The sequence below is a fragment of the Equus przewalskii genome, chromosome 4 (genome assembly GCF_037783145.1).
Source record: "Equus przewalskii isolate Varuska chromosome 4, EquPr2, whole genome shotgun sequence".
Taxonomy (NCBI): domain Eukaryota; kingdom Metazoa; phylum Chordata; class Mammalia; order Perissodactyla; family Equidae; genus Equus; species Equus przewalskii.
Window position 1 is genome coordinate 54,942,257 of NC_091834.1, and position 21,908 is coordinate 54,964,164.

Sequence of the window (21,908 nt, forward strand, 5' to 3'; positions counted from 1 at the left end):
TAAATGAACTAAAAGTTTGGTAAAGTGAGATTTTTTATATATTTTCAAAGTATCTCCCCACCAAATCCTTATTAATAACAAAGAAGAAAAGATTAATTTTACAGTGGAGCAGCTTGGTAGACACCACCTTAATCAAGTGATCAAAGTGAACATAACAGGTAATGGGACAAATTGAAATCGTGCACAACCTGACAGGTGCAATGTGACGACCATGGCATCATTTCCGTGATAATCCTGCCAGAGACGCATATCAGGAGAAAACAGATAAATCTGCGTTGAGGAACTGCTGCAAAATAACCAGCTGTAATCGTTAATAGTGTCAAGGTCATGAAAGTCAAGGAAAGACTGAGGAAGTGTCCCAGAATGAGAGAGACTAAAAAAATGAGCAAAGCAACAATGATTCTGAACTATAGGTCCTTTTCCTGTAAAGGACATTATTAGGACATTTGGCAAAACATGAACGGGATCTATGGATTAGATAACAGTAATGCATCAATATCAATGTCCTGATTTTGGTGATTGCATTGTGGTTACGTAGGACAACATCCTTGTTTGTAAGAAACAGTATTTAGGTGATGGAGCATCAGGTCTGTAATACAGTTTCAAATGGTTCAGGGAAAAAGTTCTTTGTACTATACTTGTAACTTGCCCATAAATTTGTTTCAAAATAAATGAAACCGATTTTTAAAAAATAAACTAAGTTGCACCAATTATTCCTAGTGCTCCTATAGATTCCCCTCTCCTCAAAACCCAAAGTATGTGGGCAAGAACAACGGCCAATCGTTCTAAACCACCAGGGACAAATCTGTAATCCAACAAAGGCAGATTTATTGACTGGTTGCAACCAAGGAGACTGCACACCAGAGGAACGATAGGGTTGTCTCACCATACAAAAGACAAGATAGTCGTTGTAGGATTTGTGGAGAAGGTGGAGGTTATGAGAAATTTAAATGAAAGTTTTCATAGGCTCAAAGCAGAGCTGTGTGTTAAGGCATCGACATCAGACATGGACTGAGAAGTGGATGCAGGGTCATGTTTCCTTGGAAACTACAAAGTTAAGAAAATATGCAATGTTCTTTTCAGGAACCCCTTATCTAAAGCTCTGCACCTGGATAGAAATCGAGGCTGCTTCTCTGCATCAAAGTGTCTTAGATCCTGCAGGCAAGAGCGGGATGTTTCATTCTTACCGATGTAATTTCAAATAGCAACGTTTACATGGACCTTAAAAACAAGGTTTCTCGGCGTCTAAGAATGTAGTACTCATCCAAAGATGGGAGTTACTATGATACTTTTCCCTTGCAGTCAGTCCTTAAAAGAAACACTGTTTCCCGTTAACGTTACAAGTGGTTTTATATGACTCTATTAATCATCCTGATGAACGACTGGGCAAATTTTTACTTTCTCAACAGTTACAAATGAAAAAGTACGACTCGGTCTCTCAAACCACAGTTACTTCTCATCTCAGGGAGGCGGAGGTTTGCTTGACCCGCTTTCCTCTCATTTCGGACCTCAAGCCTCCATTGAAGTCCGGTCCGGCACCCGACTCAAACCCTTCCAAGTCCCCTTTCAAACATTCCGCCTCGCCAGGCCACACTCGGAGCGCGGGGCGGTCCGGCTGCTCTCAAACCCTATTAGGTAAAATCCACGCCTCTCGCTGCACTGGGGCGGGACAAGAGGGAGGACATTTCCCGGACGCGAGAAGATGACGTCACAGTAGCGGGCCCGACCCTTCGGTTGCTTTGGGCTCTCCGCTCGCGAGGGTGCCGGCTGAAGACCGCTCGTCGGCGACGCCGGCGCAATGACCATTTGTCAGTTCTTCCTTCAAGGCCGGTGCCGCTTTGGAAACCGGTGCTGGAACGAACATCCCGGCTCCGGGGGTGCGGTCGGGGGACGGCAGCCACAGCCCTCAGGTGACGTTCCCTCCATCCTCCGCCGCTAGCCGAGCCGGGAAAGACCTGGCGCCGGAACTCGCCGTGGGGAACGGGCGTCCCGCGTGGGGCCCGCCGCTCGGCGCAGCGCCGCGGCGCACGGGTCACGTGACGCAGACGTGCCTGCGTCTCCCCCTTCCCGACCCCGCCTATCGGGCCAGGCGTACAGTTTCCCTCCAATGTTTTTTATTCGCGTCTTAGGAGCGTCGGATTTTGTGGGTACTAAAGGCAGAAAATGAGTGTTTAAGTCGGAAGTATGGTCAGAATCACCTTGTGCCTGGGTGGCAATGGTTCGGCGAATTGACGGCTCTTCGCCTTACTACCCTTTTGGGTACTTGTTTTTTCGCTTGACACTTTGTAATTTTTACTGAATTTTTTTCTAGGGAGAGCTAGCAACTGGGGTCAGAGTCAGAACTCTTAACTTTGGGGAAGTCTCAAACTCCTTGGAAAATCTAATAAAAGCTACAGAGTTGTACCTTAGACAAATGTACATGCTCATAAATTTGGGGTGAAAGTGGGAGGGCGGGACACTCCGTGAAGAACTCTGGGCTGCGGGAAAAGGGGATGTGGGGTACCAAGCTGACCTGTTCCCTGGGCCTAAGTCGTTGTCGAAGCTTTTAGAATATTTCACTAAACCAATTGTGGATGATGCAAAAGGACCGTCTTCGAGGAGAGGAGGGATCAGACGTGAAACCAGAGTACAACACAAAGTTTTAAAGGTCAGATGAATAGTTTTTATTTTCTTGGGGTTGGAACTTAGTCCTTAAGGGTATCACACGATGCTAACCCTCTCCCCTCCCTTCCCTTCGTTCGGACTATTCACCTGACCTTCTGATCCCTCTTCTGGAAGATAGCCTTTTTGCATTACCCACAATTGGTCTAGTGAAATATTCCAAACCAAAAATTAAGACTTGGGGTCTAATAAATGAGAGTGTATTTCCAGGAACAACATAATGTAATATTTGACATTCTGTGGAGACTCACTCTAAATGTACTAATTAGAAAATAAATGTTGATTGGATAGATTGATACATGAAAAAGTATAAATAAAACTTGTCAAATAAACACTGTATTTAGCTCCCAGAAACAAACGAATACTTCTGGAATTAATTAAGTATGACACCAAAAACCATATACGAAAGATGGAATGAATATTTTCAGTTGTGTTCTCTCTCAAAGGATTTGGAACTTTAGAAAAATAAGATACCACTAACCCCTACTTGAGGGATCTGGTCCAGCAGTTTACTTTCTTTTGTCTTTGATTTTATTAAGTAATTTTAGAGTTAGGAGATGAATTTTCGCAAAAGGGTATATCTCTCGTCACTCCATTTTTTAATACATTTAATGGCATATCTCCTAATTCAGTCAGAAACGAGATGAATTATCTTGGCCCCAATTAGGAAGTGATGAGTAAATGAGATAGTTGAAGTGATAAGGTGTTTTTTAAATATAGAGATAGGAGAGAGTCATCTTGGCTCATTTTGATAATTATGGAATATTAGAAATCTCATACCAGAGGAACTCAGTGCACTTTATTCACATGTAAATTACCTCTATAATCTCCCTATGAAAGATAGGTGGGTAGGGGTCCTTTTCCAAGAGGGTAGACTGAGTCAAATAGATTTAAGCATCTATTCAAGAACAGAGGGTAGAATCTAATCTTTTACATTCAACGAACTCTTTAATACATCGTCCATTTTTCAGACTTTACTACTATGTAGGGCCCAGTGGGGGAGCAAAGAATGATAAAGACACAGCTTTTTATCTTGAAGAAGCTTATGATTTAGGTTACATGCCGTCTATCCACTCCACTGTTAAGCAGTTGTTTACCTAATGAGCTTATATTAGCTGAACTTAGTAATATATCGTTATTTTTCTATAGATTTACAGAAGTCCTGTTAAACAGAAATGCAATTATACCATTATGTGATTTGTTGATATTATATGTAACTATATAAATTAAAAATGAAGAGTTTTGTGATTTAAAATGAGCAGAAATATAGCTCTTGTTGAATCTTTGCATAATGTCTGCACGTAATAAGACAAAATATAATAAAATTTTTGAGATTTAAAAGAGGACTTGCCAGTAAAATTGTCTTATTTTTTATTTCAGGTAGTAACAGACGCGGATGGAATACCACCAGCCAGAGATATTCCAATGTTATCCAGCCATCCAGTTTCTCCAAATCCACACCATGGGGGGGCAGCAGAGATCAAGAAAAGCCATCTTTCGGTTCTTTTGATTCTGGAGCTTCAACTAGTAGGAACAGGGGGTTTGCATTGTCTCAGAATCCATTTGCTTCACCTAGCTCTGATGAAGACAAAGATGAAAAGAAACTTCTGTAAGTGAAAGCCTTCAGAAAAATTACTACTCATTTGCTTACTTTATTCAAAAGTAACTACAATATTTTCTTTAAAAAAGAATTAATACGTTATTAAAAAATCAGATCAAGCAAAAAGAAGAACAAGCACCTGTGATGCTGTCACTCAGAGATAACCACTATTTTGCATATATCGTACTAGACTTTATTTCACTTAAAAATATGTCATCTTTCCATATCACTACAGTGACTTCTTAGGGCTAATTATACTTTCTCCACTTTTCTATTGATAACACTGTATTGTGAATATCTTTCTAAGGTAGTCCTGCATAACATTTTTGTAAATTATGAGTTCTTTACAAAGTATGAGGTAATTTAAAGCAACTTGTGATCTTGGAGGTCACTTATAGCATCTCATATTTTTCTTTCTAAAACTTTTACTTTGGTTACTCCATTCAAACTGATTTCTCTTGATTTCCTTCATTATTGTGGAGCAGATACCTTATCATATCTTGAGAACATTCATGGTAGAATTTATGACTGGTGCCAAAACAGTGCCAGGCTGTCTGTAACTCTTCTCTCAGCTCCTAGGATAGAACTTAAATATGCTCACTAGTCTTTTACTTCCCATAACCAAATTAGAACCAGTGGTAAACATTTTGAGCCATACACCATATACAGTTTATTTGGAAAAAAGTAGAAGAACAAATGAAACCTTCCTTCTTATATTTGATGTTGTAAAAGTCCTAAATTTAACACAGTACTCTCTGTGGTATCTGTCATTTTATTAATTGTAGCCTTCTGGATGGGGGGAGGGGAGACATTTAATTTAGAGCTGAATCTATCCACAGCTTTGCCAACAAATTAACTGTGTGGCCATGGGTCCATCTCCCCTTTTGCAAAATGTGAGAACTGGACAAAATGATCTCTATGGTCCACCCACTTTAAAAATGTTACGGTTCTACATTACTTATGTGGTAACATCTTTCCCAGTTAAATGATCATTGATGTTTATGATAACGAACAAAGAAAGATTAAAGTTAGTATTATGTGTTTTATTTTATTGTAGCTCTTTAAAATATATATGGTATGATAGTTCTCACTTAATAAATGTATTGGTTAATGGTTCAATGTACTGGGAAACCAAAATTATGAACTTCTTTGATATTATAATAATATTTATAGTTATGAAAGATCGTTCATATTTCTGTAAGTTTGTGCTTTAAAGAACACTTCAGAAAATATAATGGAAAAATTTGGAATTATATATTTACTACAATTTAAAATTTCAGTCATTGAAAATTATAAACAATAAATTTTAACAAGCAGATGAAAAAGATCCTTTGCTCTTTTTTTTTTTCAGGGAAGGAATTGTAAAAGATATGGAAGTTTGGGAATCATCAGGGCAGTGGATGTTTTCTGTTTATTCACCAGTGAAAAAGAAATCTAATATTTCAGGTAACTGAGAAATTGTGTGCTGTTAAAATAAGTTTTACAACCATTATTTTCTAAAACCAAAACCATACCAAATAAAGAAATTAACTACAAATGTAGCTACAGTTGGGAGAGTTTGGACATTGTTAAAATATATGAGGATTCTAGATGAACTTGGTAATTCAGAGATTGAGGGTGGAAGATACAGTTCTTTTAAGATACGTAGTTCTCCTGAGATAATAGTAAAATCAGGACCCACCACAATTTTAATTCTGTAAGCCCAGGAACAGGCTTTGCTTTCTTGGTTCCCTGTGGGTACAGCTGTAGAACCTCTGAGCTGCCTACAGTGACTGGAAGAGTTACATCCTGCCTCCCATTAATTGGCTACCTGATTCTGGCTTCCTGACTCTGTACTCTCTTCCTTCCCTATCTCTCCTTCTAAAGGCAGTTATTTTTCATAGACCATGTTGAAACCTATCCTGGAGATAATGTTTGAAGGTAGGGAGCCTTAGCTGGGCTACAGGGATAGCTTTTCTTTAGAATACTCCTTTCCATCCCGTTTTCTTTTGTCCATAGTTGCAAAGCCCTTTCTGGGCTGCAACCTGGACCACTACGCTTTTCTGAGCCCACTCTCCTATTGAGTAAACAGCAGGTACCTAACGGGTGAGAGCCCTTGCAATCCCTAGGGACTCTGGGATCTCTACTCTATCTCAGCTCTACCTGCTCATTCTCTGTGAGCATTTGTGTCACTGCGCTCCTTAGTTATTTATTCACTCAATCATTCAACAAATACTTACTGAATTTCTTTTGTGCCCTGCCCTATTCCAAGTGCTAGGGATATATTGTTGAGCAAGATAGACAAGATCCCTTCCTTATGAAGCTTATGTTCTTGAGGGAGGGAGACAATAAGTAATACAAATAAGATAATTCCAGATAGTGATTTTTCTATAAAGAAAATAAAGAAGTATTAAGCCTTTTTTAATCAGTTCAGAATTGAACCTAATGCCTAATGCCTTCCTAAAGCAGTGGTTCTCAAAATGTAGGATGTAGATCCCTAAGTAGGGTGGCCAGATAAAATATGGGACACCCAGTTAAATTAAATTTCAGATAAACAAAGAATAATACTTTTAGTATATGAGTATCCCATGTAATATTTGGAATATATTTATACTAAAAAGTATTTGTTGTATGTCTGAAATTCAAATTTAACTGGGCATTCTGTATTATTATTTGCTAAATCTGGCAACCCTATTCCTGAGACCCTTTTAGGGGCTATTACAAGTTCAAAAATATTTTCATTAATTGCCATTTTCACTGTGTTGATTTTTGCACTGTTGGTACAAAAGCATTGATGAGTAAAACTCCTTGTATCTTAGTGTGAATTAAGGCAGAGGCAACAAACTGTACTAGCAGACTAGTAGTCAATTAAAAAAATTTTAATGCCATTTTCACTTACGGTGTCCTTGATGAAGGGGTAAAAATTATTAATTTTATTAAATCTTGACCCTTGATTGCACACCTTTTTATTATTATTATTATTATTATTGAGGAAGATTAGCCCTGAGCTAACATCTGCCTTCAATCCTCCTCTTTTTCTGAGGAAGACTGGCCCTGAGCTAACATCTGTGCCTATCTTCCTCTACTTTATATGTGGGACACCTGCCACAGCCTGGCTTAACAAGCGGTGCATAGGTCCATGCCCGGGATCTGAGCCGGTGAACCTCAGACTACCGAAGCGGAATGTGCGAACTTAACTGCTGCACCACCAGGCCGGCCCCAATTGCACACCTTTTTGATATTCTGTGTGATGAAATGGGAAGCACACATAAAGTGTTTCTGCCACATACTCAAGTATGTATGGTTATCTTGAGAGAAAGCACTGGTGGGATCGTTTGAGTTGTGAGCTGAACTAGTCACTTTTTTCACAGACAATTTTCATTTGAAAGAATGACAACTATGGTTATTTAGACTTGGGTATTTGGTAACATTTCCTAAAAAATAAATGAATTGAGCCTGTCACTTCAAAGAATACAACCGACAGTGTTTATTGCCAATGCAAAAATTCAAACTTTCAAGTGAAAATTAGAATTATGAAAAACTGTTTTCAACCACTGCGAGCATGACAGCATCTTAATACTTAAAGTCTCCTCTGATGAGATGGATAGTGACATTAACAGCTATGATTTTTTTTGATATTGTAAGATCACGTGTGCCAACATTTGGAAGTTCTGAGTAACTCAGTTAACCAATATTTTCCAAATGGCCAATGTATGATGTTACAAAATCATGCATGGCTGAAAAATCCATTCTTAGTGCAAGATACACCAGTAAATTTAATATAATAGTCCAAAAAGTTCATTAGTAGGGTTTGAATCCACATTATAGCTGACCTTTGAGAAACTACCACCTGTCAAGTTTTGGTGTAGTATCAAAGAAGAATATCCGCAATTATCTGAAAAAGCCATTAAAGTCATCCTTTTCCAACTACACATCTGTGTGAGAGCAGGTTTTCTTCATACACTTCAACTAAGCAATATATTGCAACAGATTGAATGCAGAAACAGATATAATAACCCAGCTGTCTTCTATTAAGCCAAAAATTAGAGATTTACATACATAAAACAGTGCCACTCATCTCATTAAATTTTTATTTTTTGTTTTGGAAAACTGTTTTTTATTTAGGTTTCTTATTTTTAAATGTATTAATAAATATTGTCTACATTTCTCAGTTTTCATTTCAAATATGGTAAATATTGATATGTATAACCCATGTAAGCAAAAGCTCTTTGGGATCCTTCATGATTTCTAAGAATATAAATGAGTCCTGAGACCAAAAAGTTGGAGAACTGCTGACATCCTTAGGCATCATTATAATGAATTAACTTTTCTTTTGCAGCTCGAATGGTACTACTTTTGTCCCACCCTTGAGAGAACTGAGACAATAGTCACTCAGATCATTTTCTGTGCTCTCTGGTTCAGATGCAGAACAGCTGGAGGGAGGAGAAAGTAACTAGAGGGACAGTGTTCCTTTCGACAAGGTGGTTATCTATTCTTTGGATGCAATATTGGAGCTGAGTCCTGAATGAGTAGAAGATATCACTTACACGAAGATTGGGGAGACATTCCTAGCAATAGGAATAGCTAGTGCAAAGGCCCTGGTGGGAACAAGGTTGGCATGTTTGAGCACTGGTGAGGCCTGAATCGCTGGAGGAGTGTAAATGAGGGAAACAGTAATATGACAGAAGGCCAGAGAGGCAGCCAGGGGCCAGATCACATTGGGCCTAATTGCACTGGGCAGCCTCGAAGAGCTTTAAGCGGGAGGGGATATGATCTGATTAGAAAAAGCTCACTCAGACTCTTGTGTGAAAGGAAATGGTCTGTTGGGGGCAAGGAAGAGGAGGTGAAATAGAGGCAGGGAGATGAGTTAGGAGACAATTGCTAATGACTTGGTTAGAGTTACTAGCAGTGGAGACAGAAGTGGTCCAATTCGGGTTCTGTTTTGGAGCTGAAACTGGCAGGATGCTGATTAATTAGATATGGGGAAAGAGAAATGCAAGGTGATTCTTAGGTTTTTTGGCCTGAGCAGTTAATAAAGATGGTAAAGACAAGTTGTTAGAGGTAATCCAGGGTTCTGATTTGAACATTTAGTCTTTTCTTTGTTCTCACCTAGTGGTCCTTGGAGTTAATGATATATAGGTTACAAGTAATTCTCTGTAGAAAATATCCTGAACATTTTTTTTCCTTTTTTAAAAAGTTTTCATAGTTATAAAAATTATAGCTGTTGCTATGGAAAACTTGAAAATTACAGAAATATGTAAATAAAATAAAGATCACCTGATCTCACAGAGATAACAACTGTAACATTTTAGTATATTTCTTTTAAAACATGCACTCACAGAACCAGCCCTAATGGCCTAGTGGTTAAAAGTTAAGTGCTCACCACTTTGGTGGCCCAGGTTCACTTCCCTGTTGCGGAACCACACCACCTGTCTTGTCTGTTGCCATGCTGTGGCAGCAGCTCACGTACAAGAACTAGAATGCCTTACAACTAGCATGTACAACCATGTCGAGGGGCTTTGGGGAGCGAAAAGAAAAAAAGAGGAAGATTGACAACAAATGTTAGCTCAGGGCGAATCTTTCCCTGCAAAAGGGAAAAAAAAATGTACACACAAACATATTTCGTGTTTATGTGTATAATGAGGATCGTAATCTAATTTTGTATTCTACTTTGTTGTTTTCAGTTTGTCTCTATTACTAAAATACTAGAATGACCATCTTTATACGTGTTTCCTTTACACATCTGATTATTTCCTGAGGTTAAATCCTAGAAATTTTATTCAAGTCAGAAGTTATGAACATTTTTAAGGCATGTGACACTTATTGACAGTTTTCCTCCCAGAAAAGTTGTACCTTTTTAATTTCCTTAACAGCAATTTAGGAGAATATCCATTTCACCACATAATAATAATAACAGTAAATATCATCCATTTTTAATTTTTGCCAGTCTAATAAAGCATTTTATCTCTGACTTGTATTTTTAAATTGAACTTTTCAGTTTCATTTATTTACTGGCTCTTTTTTGCAAATTGCCCATTCATTATCTTTGCCTGTATTAACTTATTTTTCTCAGTGATTTGTAAGAGCTGTCTATACATTGTCATTAGCTCTTCTTTTGTCATATATATTACAATTGTGGTTTTCCCAGTTTACCATTTGTCTTTTAATTTTGCTTATTATACTTTCTGATATATAGAATATTTTTTAAGACAGAAGTTTGAATGTATATGTAGTCTACTCTTTCTTTTCTTTGTTATTCCTTCCATTCCATTCGTCTTTAGAAAATTTTCCCCCCTCAAAGATGAAATAACCAACTACATTTTATTCTAATTTTGTACTTTATTGAATATTAAATAGAGTGTAGGCTTTGAATTTTTTCCTTATGATTATGAAAATTTTCTAATGATCAACGTTAGCATGTTTTCTTGTCTAGCCCCTCTAGCTTTACTATCCTATCAAAAGTATTAGTATTTATGTTAAAGATTCCAATTAATTCCTTACTTCAGGTTTTACAGACATTTCACCAGAGGAGTTGAGGCTTGAATACCATAACTTCTTAACCAGCAATAACTTACAGAGTTATGTAAGTTTGTTTCCTGTTCCTCTACCTTGGTAACAGATTAGCTGTTAATTGCTATCTTCTTTCTAGTGGCTTGCTTGTGTGTTGGCAAAGTGGATGAGGTCTATAATATTTTTGAGCACAAGGCTACTTTTATTTTCGAAATTACTTTCTTTGGAATTGGTTGGTTATCTAAAATGGCACTAATATATTTTGACTGTAGTAACTAGGAATGGCATTATTTTTATGGCAAATTATCCAGCAATCAGTCCCAGAAATCAAACCCTTTCATCATTTGACAAACATTTTATGGAGGATCTCTTAGTTGTAGACACTGTGAAGAATGCCAGAAAAACAAAGTTAAATAAGATGCAGTCTGTTATACAGATTAACATCCTCACATATCAAATATCAAAAAATAAAAAAGCTAGACTTTGGGGGCTGGCCCAGTGGCGTAGTGGTTAAGTTCACATGTACTACTTCAGCGTCCCAGTGTTGGCAGGTTTGGATCCCAGGCACATACCTGCGCACCACTCATCAAGCCATGCTGTGGCAGCATCCCTCATGCAAAATGGAGGAAGATTGTCACAGATGTTATCTCAGCAACAATCTTCCTCAAGCAAACAGAGGAAGATTGGCAACGGATGTTAGCTCAGGGCCAATCTTCCTCACCTGAAAAAAAGCTAGGCTTGAATAAATTGGGAAAGAACATAAACTCTCTATTTTTCTGTTGTTTACAGTCATGATCATGCATTTCAACTAGTGCACGTGTTTGCCTCCCATCCAAATATAATTTAACTCTGTGCTACCAAGTACTTGTGATTCTTAACCAGATACAAGAAGTTGGAGAACAGAGAGAGGGACGCCAGCTGGAATATCTGTCAAATAGGGGGAAGTCAATGCAGATTTTACAAGTTATAGGCCATAAAATGTTTTTAAAACTTTTGTGATTTTTGGCAAATAAAGATGTGAAGTTTTATTGGAGAGATTGACTTAAACACTCAGAATTGACTCATTTTTTTCTGTCTTCTCTCTTCAGCTAAATTCTGTCCAACAGTTAATAAATCAGTGGAGGAACAGGGTAAATGAATTGAAAAGTCTAAATACATCAACTAAAATAGCTTTGGTGAGTATTGGAGAGTTTTCTGCAAGGAAGTGTCTTTTCTGTTGCTTTTTTTACAGAGAATTTCACTTTGGATTTGGAAAGCAAAGCTAGCATTCTCTGTCAAGAGTTGATACACACATTCTCAAGAACTGTATTGTCATTTAGAGTCAAGGTCCTGAAATTGCTTTCTCTCTCTTCCTCAGTCAGAAAAGCACAAATAATTTTGCTTTTCTAAAACTATTCTTAGGGTAAAAATTTTAACTTGATAGTACTAGTTTTGAAAATTGAAAAGTGTTATATAAATTCAAGGATTCCAGGTTATCAGCATTTAAAAAGAAACTGCTTTGGAAAAATGCTATGAATGCACCTTTAGACTAATGTATCCTTTCGTGACTGAAGGACACTTACTCACCGTATGTTCTTTGTCTTATACAGAAATGCCTTTAGGAGCTATATACCCACTTGTTTCCAAAGATATATGATCCTGACTATAGCATATTCATTATCTCTGTCAATAAAGTTATGTCTTTTTTCTTGGAGAGCCCACCCACAACTGGCTTAGCATGTATCACTAGTTCATTCTTTATTCTTTTAATTCATTGTATGGTTATAATGTAATTTGTTTATCCACTTACCTGTTAATGAATATTACACTGAGGGAGAGAAACTAGACAAAAAAAGGTATATGCTTCTGTTTATGTGAAACTCTAGAAAAGACAAACTTCATCTGTAGTGATAGAAAGCTGATGAGTGGTTGCCTGGGGCCAGGGTTTGGAGAGGGTTGACTGGAAAAGGACATAGGGAACTTTTAGGCATGATGGAAGTGTTCTAAGTCCTGATTGTCGTGGTAGTTATAAGTTTGTGAAAACTCTCTGAAATATATATATATAATGGATACATCTTATTGTATGTAAATTATACCTCAATAAAGTTGATTTTTTAAATATATTATTGGGGCTTCCAAATGAGAGAAATTATATCTGCTTGAGTTGATTAGGAACAGCTTCTTGGAGGTAAGTGAAAAGTTCCTTGAAAGGGAGATTAAGATTTTAGTAAGCAGAGGTGAAGACATTTCTACAGCAGGAAATAGCAAAAGCATAAAGTATTTTCGGAGAATAGGAAATGTTTAAGAGATTATGGTGATAATCTTTTAATAACGTAATTGTGAATCAGCTTCAGTTCAAGCATTAGAGTAAGTAGACTGTGTAGCCTCTAAAGGTCCCTCACCTAATATCTAGATTTCTCTCTTTTTTTTTTTCCCTCCCCAAAGCCCCAGTACATAGTTGTATATATGCTAGTTATAAGTGATTCTAATTCTTCTGTGTGAGCTGCCACCGCAACATGGCAACAGACAAGACAGGTGGTGTGGTTCCACGACCAGGAAGTGAACCTGGACCGCCAAAGCAGTGAGCACCAAACTTTAAGCCCTAGGCCATCAGGGCTGGCTCTAGATTTCTTGATAAATGCAGATCAACCTGTATACACTGAAATGTATTATTAAAAATATTTTTCTGATTTTAATGTGTTCACGGAAGAAATTTAGAAAATATTTAAAAAGCATAAATAAAATTAAAATCACCCAATCACTCTTGATTTATTGAGATTGGTCCATTTTTTCTATACATATACATATTGTGGGCATTTTTCTATGTCAAACCTTTAACTTCACTTTTTTTTTTTAGAAGATTGGCACCTGAGCTGACAGCTGTTGTCAATCTTCTTTTTTTAATTTTTTCCCTTCTTCTTCTCTGCAAAGCCCCCCAGTACATAGTTGTATGTTCTAGTTGTAGGTCCTTCTAGTTGTGGCATGTGGGACGCTGCCTCAGCATGGCTTGATGAGCGGTGCCATGTCCACGCCCAGGATCCAAACCAGTGAAACCCTGGGCCACTGAAGCGGAGCGCATGAACTTAACCCTTGGCCATGGGGCCAGCCCTTAACTTCACATTTTTAAGTGCGCATTTTAAAAATTGAATTTATCTATAAAGTGTATAGAAAAGGTGCTTGAGAATTATTCTTCAAGTACTTTATTATTTGCCTACTTTTTTTTATAGCTCTCCGAGGTAAAGGATGGAGTAAATCAAGCAGCACCTACATTTGGATTTGGCAGTAGGCAAGCAGTAACATTTGGGTCACCAGGTAAGTGATTAAAGTAGTACAGGACTTCACTGATTTAGAAAAATAGGATTTTATAGGTTTCAAATCATAAAGCCCAAAGGTATGGTAAGTGCCATTTTAAATTCGACCACCTTCCGTAATGAAGCTTCGGAGAATTTGGCTCATCAAGCATTTGTGAAATGGTGGCCAGAAGGGGCATGTTCTTTGAAAGATGATATGGCTCAGGCTTTTCAAGTATATTTTAGGAATGATTTTTCAAGAGTTTCATAGGAATACGTAGCCATGGGAGCAGCACCTCTAAGGACTTTCTTGTCACTGTGTTTAACAGCATAGTATTGTCCTCAGATGACAGCTTCGGTGTGACCAGGGGGGCTGAAAGTAAAAGTCCGCTCCCTAATCCCTGACTTTTCTCCAGCTGCCTCCTTGAGAGCAGAAAAATCACCGTGCAGGTGAGATCCGTACAGCAGCAAGGCAGGGCAGCCGGGTTTAGTGGTGTATTCTAGCTTCTCAGTTTCACTTTTCTCTTCTTCCTTCCAATAAGCTTCTCAACATCAAAACATGGCAGAAATAAGAAAAAAAGGGGCGGGGGGCGGAATATGGCTCCATTTTCTGACTATAATAGATTATTTTTTTCTCTTTCTGGTTTTTGTAGGTTTTCCAGTGAATAACAGCAGCAGTGGTAGTGCTCAGAATTTTAGTTTTAAACCAAGCTCTGGATTTGCCACTGCCACTTCTGGAAGCGCTTCTGTGTCCCAGAATACTCCAGCATTTGGAGCTGCACCCTCTGCCAGTTCTGCCATCACTACTTCTACTCCAGCTTTTGGATTTAGAAAACCTGAAATCACATCTGCTGCTTCATTTTCATTTAAAAGCCCTGCAGCTTCTGGTTTTGGATTGCCCGGATTTTCAGGATTTCCAGCTTCCATGGCAGCAGGCCCCGTGGGAGTTCCCGTGGCCCCAGCCTTTGGAAGCAGCAGTTCTGTGGCTGGTTTTGGTGGCGCAGGCTCCCGTTCTCACACTGCTTTTTCCAAGTCATCCGGTGATGCCTTTGGAATTAGCAGCATGTCTGCCTCTCTCCCTGTCTCAAGTGGCAGCACCACCACAGATAATGTGTTATTCACACCCAAGGATCAACTGACAGCAGAAGAACTGGAGCAATTTCAATCCAAGAAATTTACTCTGGGGAGAATTCCATTAAAGCCACCACCTGTGGAACTTCTAAATATTTAAAAGGGCAATTTCAAAAACAGAAAAGAACAGCTTTTAAAATTGTTTTGAGTTGTTCATGTAAAAGAGCAGACACATATAGATGTATATCTATGTATATATACACATATATATTTATAATGAATATAAGCTTTCAGTAACAATTTCAGGGGTTTTGAAATTTAACGTTTTTTTCTCAAGCCTAACTATTTAAGTAAAACAACTAAAAATACTCAGCAAGAGATTTTTTTTGCTATAATTATGAATGGAACTGAAAAAACTGAGTGTGCACTGAGTGAAGTACTTTCCTCACTCTACATCATTTTACTGTCTTACCCTTTAAATTTTTACCTTTAAACATTTTTTGGGGGGGGGAATAATTTCTAGAACCATTAAGGGAAAAAAATGCTTAAATATTTAGTCTACTTAATAATTATCAGCGGCATGACATTCATGTTAGAGAATATAATCTCAAAGGAAGAAATAACAGTTTTTAAAGGGTAAACGCTCTCATTTTTAGGACCTAGGAGGCATTTTCCCCTCATAATTTTGTTTCCCCCTCAATTTTCACTATCTCATGGACCACCATTTGAGTTTTCTTCAAAAATTTTAAGCTACTTTTTGTCTTGGCCTAGTTTTTATATAATGCTATTTATTCCTCACATTATCTCATCAAGTGGATGGATTGTAAGAGGAACAGAAATTGTGATCTCATGTGAATAAATAGTGTTTGAAGAGGGGTCAGGATTTACCAGCTCTGTTTCTATAGCTTCTATTAGAATTCTCAGACATATTTAGATTTCCCTGTTCTCAGAGTGAGAAAGTAATATCTTGTACGTCTTGTAGATGGTTGATCCAAGAAACCAAAACCTGTCATGAGTTGAGGCATATGTGTCAAGAGTTCTGTGCTCCTTTCTCAAGCCTCAAAAATTACACAGCCTGCACTATGAGAACAGTTGCCTAACAGATCTGATATTGAGCTGACTTTTTAAAGTGAAAATATAACCTTACCTAATAAAAGATACACACTTCCAATGATTTTAGTACATATGCAAAGGATTCAGTCCTCAGAAGTTCTGGATTCTCTATTACACTTTTTGAACAACTGTACGACTCCAACTACCCCAGCATTTTGGATAGAATCTATACCCAAGGGATATATGTTTGCAACCATCCTAAGTTCCTGCTTTGGTCTCAAGCTCTAAAGACTTTCTGATGTTTGTTCCAACTTACAGTTGACTCCTAGAATTTTGCTACTCCAACGGAATGAGCCCTGTGCTACCTATAGGTTGGTTATATGACAGCCTCCCTTGGGTCCTAAGTGAACTTCCCAGTGTCCTGGAAGCTCTGAGGATGCAGGTTAATGGCCCAGACCTTCTAAACTTGCCTGATTATAAAAAGCATTTTGCTAATGTGGTGTTTTGTATTGATTGATTTTCATATGTTGAACCATTCTTGCATTCCAGGTAGAAATCCTACTTGATTATGGTGTATAATCCTTTTAGCATGCTGTTAAATTCAGTTTACTAGTATTTTCTTGAGAATTTTTGCACTCTTATTCATCGGGAATATTTGTCTGTAGTTTTCTTGTGTCTTTATCTGATTTTGGTATCAGAATAATGTTGGGTTCATAGAATGAGTTTGGAAATATTCCCTCCTCTTCAGTTCTTTGGAAGAATGTGAGGAGGATTGGTGTTAATTCTTTAAATGTTTGGTAGAATCCGTCAGTGAAGTCATCTAGTCCTGGCTGGGAGGTGTTTGATTACTGCTTCCATCTCCTTACTAGTTATAAGTCTGTTCAGACTTTTTATTTCTTTATGATTCAGTCTTGATAGGTTGTATGTTTCTTGGAATGTATCCATTTCTTCTAGGTTATCCAATTTGTTAGTATATAATTGTTCATAGTAATCTCTTAAGATCCTTTTTATTTCTGTGACATCAGTTGTAATATCTGCTTTTTCAATTTTAATTTTAACTATTTGAGTCTTCTATCTCTTTTTCTTAGTTAGTTCTAACTAAGTGTTTGTCAGTTTTGTTGATCTTTTCAAAAGACCATGTCTTGGTCTGCTCAAGCTGCCATAATAAAATACCATAGACTGGGTGGCCTAAAAACAAACATTTATTTCCCACAGTTCCAGAGACTGGAATCTGAGATCAGGGTGCCAGCATGGTCAGATCTGGTGAGAACCCTCTTCCTTGCTTGCAGACAGCTTCCTTCTTACTGTGTGTTCACATGGTCTTGTCTCGGTGCATAGGCTAGATTCTAAGTGCGTGAGAGAGATTTCTCTTTCTCTTCCTCTTGTAAAGGCATCAATCGTGTCATAAGGTTCTCACCCTGAGGACCTATTCTCAACCTGATTACCTCCCAAAGGCCCCATCTCCAAAGAACCATCGCATTGGTGGTTAGGATTTCAACATTTGAATGGTCGGAGGGGGACAAATATTCAGCCCATAACAAACCAACTCTTGGTTTTGTTGATTTTTTCCCATTATTTTTCTGTTTATTTCATTTACCACTACTCTAATCTTTATTTTTTCTTACCTTCTGCTAAATTTGGGTTTAGTTTGTTCTTCTTCAATTTCCTCAAAGTGTAGTTAGGTTATTGATTTGAGATCTTTTTTTTTTTTTTAAAGATTTTACTTTTCCTTTTTCTCCCCAAAGCCTCCCAGTACATAGTTGTATATTTTGGTTGTGGGTCCTTCTAGTTGTGGCGTGTGGGATGCCACCTCAGCATGGCTTGATGAGCGGTGCTAGGTCTGCACCCAGGATCCGAACCAGTGTAGCCCTGGGCTGCCAAAGCAGAGAGCACAAACTTAACCACTAGGCCACGGTGCTGGCCCCTTTCTTCTTTTTTAGTGTAAGCATTTACCACTGTAAACTTCCCTCTTAGGACAGCTTTTGCTGCATCCTGTAAGTTTTGGTATGTTGTATTTTGTTTTCATTTATCTCTAGATATTTTCTGAATTCCCTTGTGATTTCTTCTTTGACTCATTGGTTGTTTAAGACTGTGTTGTTTAATTTCCACATATTGTGAGTTGTCCTGCTATTGATTTCTAGTTTCATTCTATTGTGGTCAGAGAAGATACTTTGTATGATTTCAGTCTGCTTAAATTTGTTAAGACTTGTTTTGTGGCCTGACACATGGTCTACCTTGGAGAATGTTCATGTGTACTTGAGAAGAATGTGTATTCTGCTATTGTTGGGTGAAGTGTTCTGTACATTAGGTTCAATTAGTTAGGTTCAATTAGTTTATAGTGTTGTTCAAGTCTTCTATTTTTGTATTGATGTTCTGTCTCATGGTTCTATTCATAGCTGAAAGTGGGATATTGCAGTCTCCTACTGTTGTGTTGGTGTCTCTCTCTCCCTTCAATTCTGTCAATGTTTGCTTCGTATATTTGAGAGCTCTAATGTTAGGAGCATGTATATTATAATTGTTATATCTTCCTGGTGAATTGACCCTGTTATCATTATATAATGTCCTCCTTTGTCTCATGTGACAGTTTTTGTCTTAAAAGCCTATTTTGTCTAGGTATGGCTGCCACTACTCTCTTTAGATTCCTGTTTACATGGAATATCTTTTTCCATCCTTTCACTTTTAGCCCATGTGTGTCTTCAGATCTAAAGGGTGTCTCTTGTAGACAGTACATTGGTTGGTTCTTGTTTTTATCCATTCAGCCAATCTGTCTTTTAATTGGTGCATTTAATCCATTTACCTTTAAAGTAATAAATGACAGGGAAGGACTTAATATTGCCGTTTTGTTCATTGTTTTTCTGTATATCTTACAGTTTTTTTGTCCCTTTTTTCTTCCTGCTGCCTTATTTTGTGTTTGTTTGTTTGTTTGTTTGTTTGTTTGAGGAAGATTAGCCCTGAGCTAACTGCTGCCATTCCTCCTCTTTTCACTGAGGAAGACTGGCCCTGAGCTAACATCCATGCCCATCTTCCTCTACTTGATATGTGGGATGCCTGCCACAGCATGGCTTTTGCCAAGTGGTGCCATGTCCACACCTGGAATCTGAACCAGCAAACCCCGGGCTCCCAAAGCAGAACATGCGCACTTAACCGCTGTGCCACTGGGCTGGCCCCTTATTTTGTGTTTTGTTGATTTTTTTTTTTTGTAGTAACGTATTTTGATTCCCTTCTAATTTCTCTCTGTATATTCTATTCATAGTATCTTTGTGCTGCCATTGCAATTACATAAAACTTCTTAATATTATAACAATCTATTTAAAACTGATACCATCTTAACTTCACCCACATATAAAAGCTCTGCTCCTGTACATCTCTGCCCCCACTTTGTTACTGAGACACAAATTACCTCTTTTTATATCACATGTCCATAGATTAGCATAGATTTGTAATTATTTTTTATGCTTTTGTTTTTAAAATTCTATGCCAGGTTTGAAAGTGATGTGTGCACCTACATTACACCACTATCTAATTCTATATTTGTGTATATATTTACCAAAGAGTTTTATATTTTTGTATGGTTTTGGTTGCTGTTTGTCATTCTTCCACTTTGACTTTGACTTCCCTTTGGCACTTTTCTTTTTTATTTCCAGCCAGTTTGTTTTTTATTGACCGTGTAGTGCTTAGGCCTTGACTGCGTACTTCCACAGTGGGTACAGCCATTCCTTTTGCTCCTGCTTCTTGGTCTTCAGGTTCTCCTCATGCTTGCTGAGCCAGCAGCACATGGCACATGTTTTCTTGGGCCACAGTTCCAGGGACTTGTACTTTTTGCCCTCGTAGAATTTCTTGAGGTTCTTTTTCTGAGTCTGGTTAACGACGGTGAGAACAATGGTGATGGATATGTGAGCAACTCAGATCTTAGAGAGCTTGGACACTGCACTGCCTGTCACTTTGGTAACACACAGATGGGACAGCTCTACCTTCAGGTCATTCAGCTGTTTTAGCAACTCCTCCTCCTTCTTGCCTTGAAGGTCTCAAACCTTAATCTTAGTCATGGCTGCACAGGTCAGCACCTCTGCCACCTGCTTTCAGGTAAAGAGCCCATCAGCCTTTCTTTCAGCACAGGTCTAGTTGTGGTGAACTCCCTCAGCTTTTGTTTATCTGGAAAAGTCTTAATTTCTCCTTTGTTTTTGAAGGATAGTTTTGCTAGATATAGTATTGGTTGTAGTTTTTTCTTTCAGTACTTTGAATGTATCATCCTGCTCCCTTCTAGCCTGCAAGGTTTCTGCTGAGAAATCTCTGGTAATCTCATAGAAGCTCCCTTGTACATGACAAGTTACTTTTCTCTTTCTGCTTTCAAGATTCTCCTTGTGAGTTTTGACAGTTTGATTATGATATGTCTTGGTGTAGATTGCTTTAGATTTATCCTAGTTGGAGTCTTTTGAGATTCACAAATTTGTATGTCTGTTTTTATTCTCAGTTTGGGGGAAGTTTGGGGCCATTATTTCTTCAAATAAGCTCTCTGCTCCTTTCTTTCTTCCTTCTTCTTCTTCTGGGACTTATATGTGTAGATGTATGTAGTGCTTGATGGTGTCCCATAAGTCCCTAAGGCTCTCTTCATTTTTCTTCATTCTTTTTGCTGTTTCCTGTTCTGCCTCAGTAATTTTGGAAGTTCTGTCTCTGGGTTCACTGATTCTTCTGCTTGGTCAAGTCTGATATTGAGTCCCTCTAGCAAATTTTTCAGTTCCATTATTTTCATTTCTAGAATTTGTGTTTTGTTCTTCATAGTTTCTATCTCTTTGTTGATATTCTCATTTTGTTCATGCATTATTTTTCTGATTTCATTTAGTTGTTTATCTGTGCTCTCTCTTAATTCATTGAGCATCCTCATGATGGTTACTTTGAATTCCTTGGTAACTCATATGTCTCCATTTCCTTAGGGTTGGTTTCAGGAAATTTAATGTGTTCCTTTAAATGAGCCATGTTTCCTTATTCCTTTGTATGTCTTACTATCTTCTGTTAGGATTTTGGCATTTGAAAAATCAGCTGTCTTTCCCAGACTTTGCAGTCTGGTTTTGTACAGAGGACATTCTCCATTCAGCCCTGCTAGAGATTATGGGGACTTCTCAAGCCTTTTATGGTGATATGTCCTAGCTGGTCTTGTGTAATCTAATTGAAGAAGTCTGCCTATTTCTACTCAGGAGCTCCCCCTCATATGTCTGTGGTACTGTGCTGCTGTGGTCTGTGGTACTGTACCACTCTCCATAGTACTGGAGCGCCACCTAGTGTCTGTCTGTGGTGCTGCAGACTCTGGTATATATTGGTCACTTTTGTTCTCAGAGGCCAAGCTCCCAACCTGGCTCCTGTTTCTTGTCAGTGCTTGGATTCACACAAGATAGGAACCAGTCCCTTGGGCAGTCCACCCAGAAATTGGGTGTTGGACATCCATTCTACTCTTTTCCTCCCCAGAGAGAAGATGGGAATTGGGTATTTCCTCCTAATCACACCACACTGTGCCCGGGGGGAGGAGCTTTAACAAGAAAGAGTGCCACAAATTTCCCTACCAGGGTTTGATGTGGTTGGCTTTGCACTTGCTTGGAGACCAGGAACCACTTAAGTGGGTTCTAGATTTTTCACAGAGGCAATTAATCCATGTATTGCTGTTAAATCTGTGTCTCCATGGGGGAAGGAGGGCCGAATGCTTTTTAGTCTATCATCTTGCTGATGTTACCTCCAATAGCCTTAGTTTTAATGAGCTTTTGCTGTGTGTCAGA

The 21,908-nt window shown here is 38.2% G+C and overlaps 1 protein-coding gene and 1 pseudogene across 3 annotated transcripts; one reads left to right on the forward strand and one right to left on the reverse strand.

Moving 5' to 3' along the window:
- The first annotated feature begins 24 nt into the window (after window positions 1–24).
- Window positions 25–16,638, forward strand: NUP42 (nucleoporin 42). 3 transcript variants are annotated; one of them, XM_008535649.2, is made up of 7 exons: window positions 25–1,910; window positions 4,042–4,270; window positions 5,613–5,707; window positions 10,747–10,823; window positions 11,839–11,925; window positions 13,957–14,041; window positions 14,673–16,638. In XM_008535649.2, the coding sequence occupies exons 1-7, from the start codon at window positions 1,799–1,801 to the stop codon at window positions 15,248–15,250; spliced, it is 1,263 nt and encodes a 420-aa protein (XP_008533871.2). In that variant the 5' UTR covers window positions 25–1,798; the 3' UTR covers window positions 15,251–16,638. The 3 variants fall into 3 exon arrangements, with proteins under 3 accessions (XP_008533871.2, XP_070472002.1, XP_070472003.1); XM_070615901.1 differs by having other exon boundaries at window positions 1,697–2,647; XM_070615902.1 differs by lacking the exon at window positions 25–1,910 and adding an exon at window positions 1,958–2,259.
- A 3,179-nt stretch (window positions 16,639–19,817) lies between these two features.
- LOC139082826 (large ribosomal subunit protein uL29 pseudogene) lies at window positions 19,818–20,189 on the reverse strand (annotated as a pseudogene).
- Window positions 20,190–21,908: the final 1,719 nt, after the last annotated feature.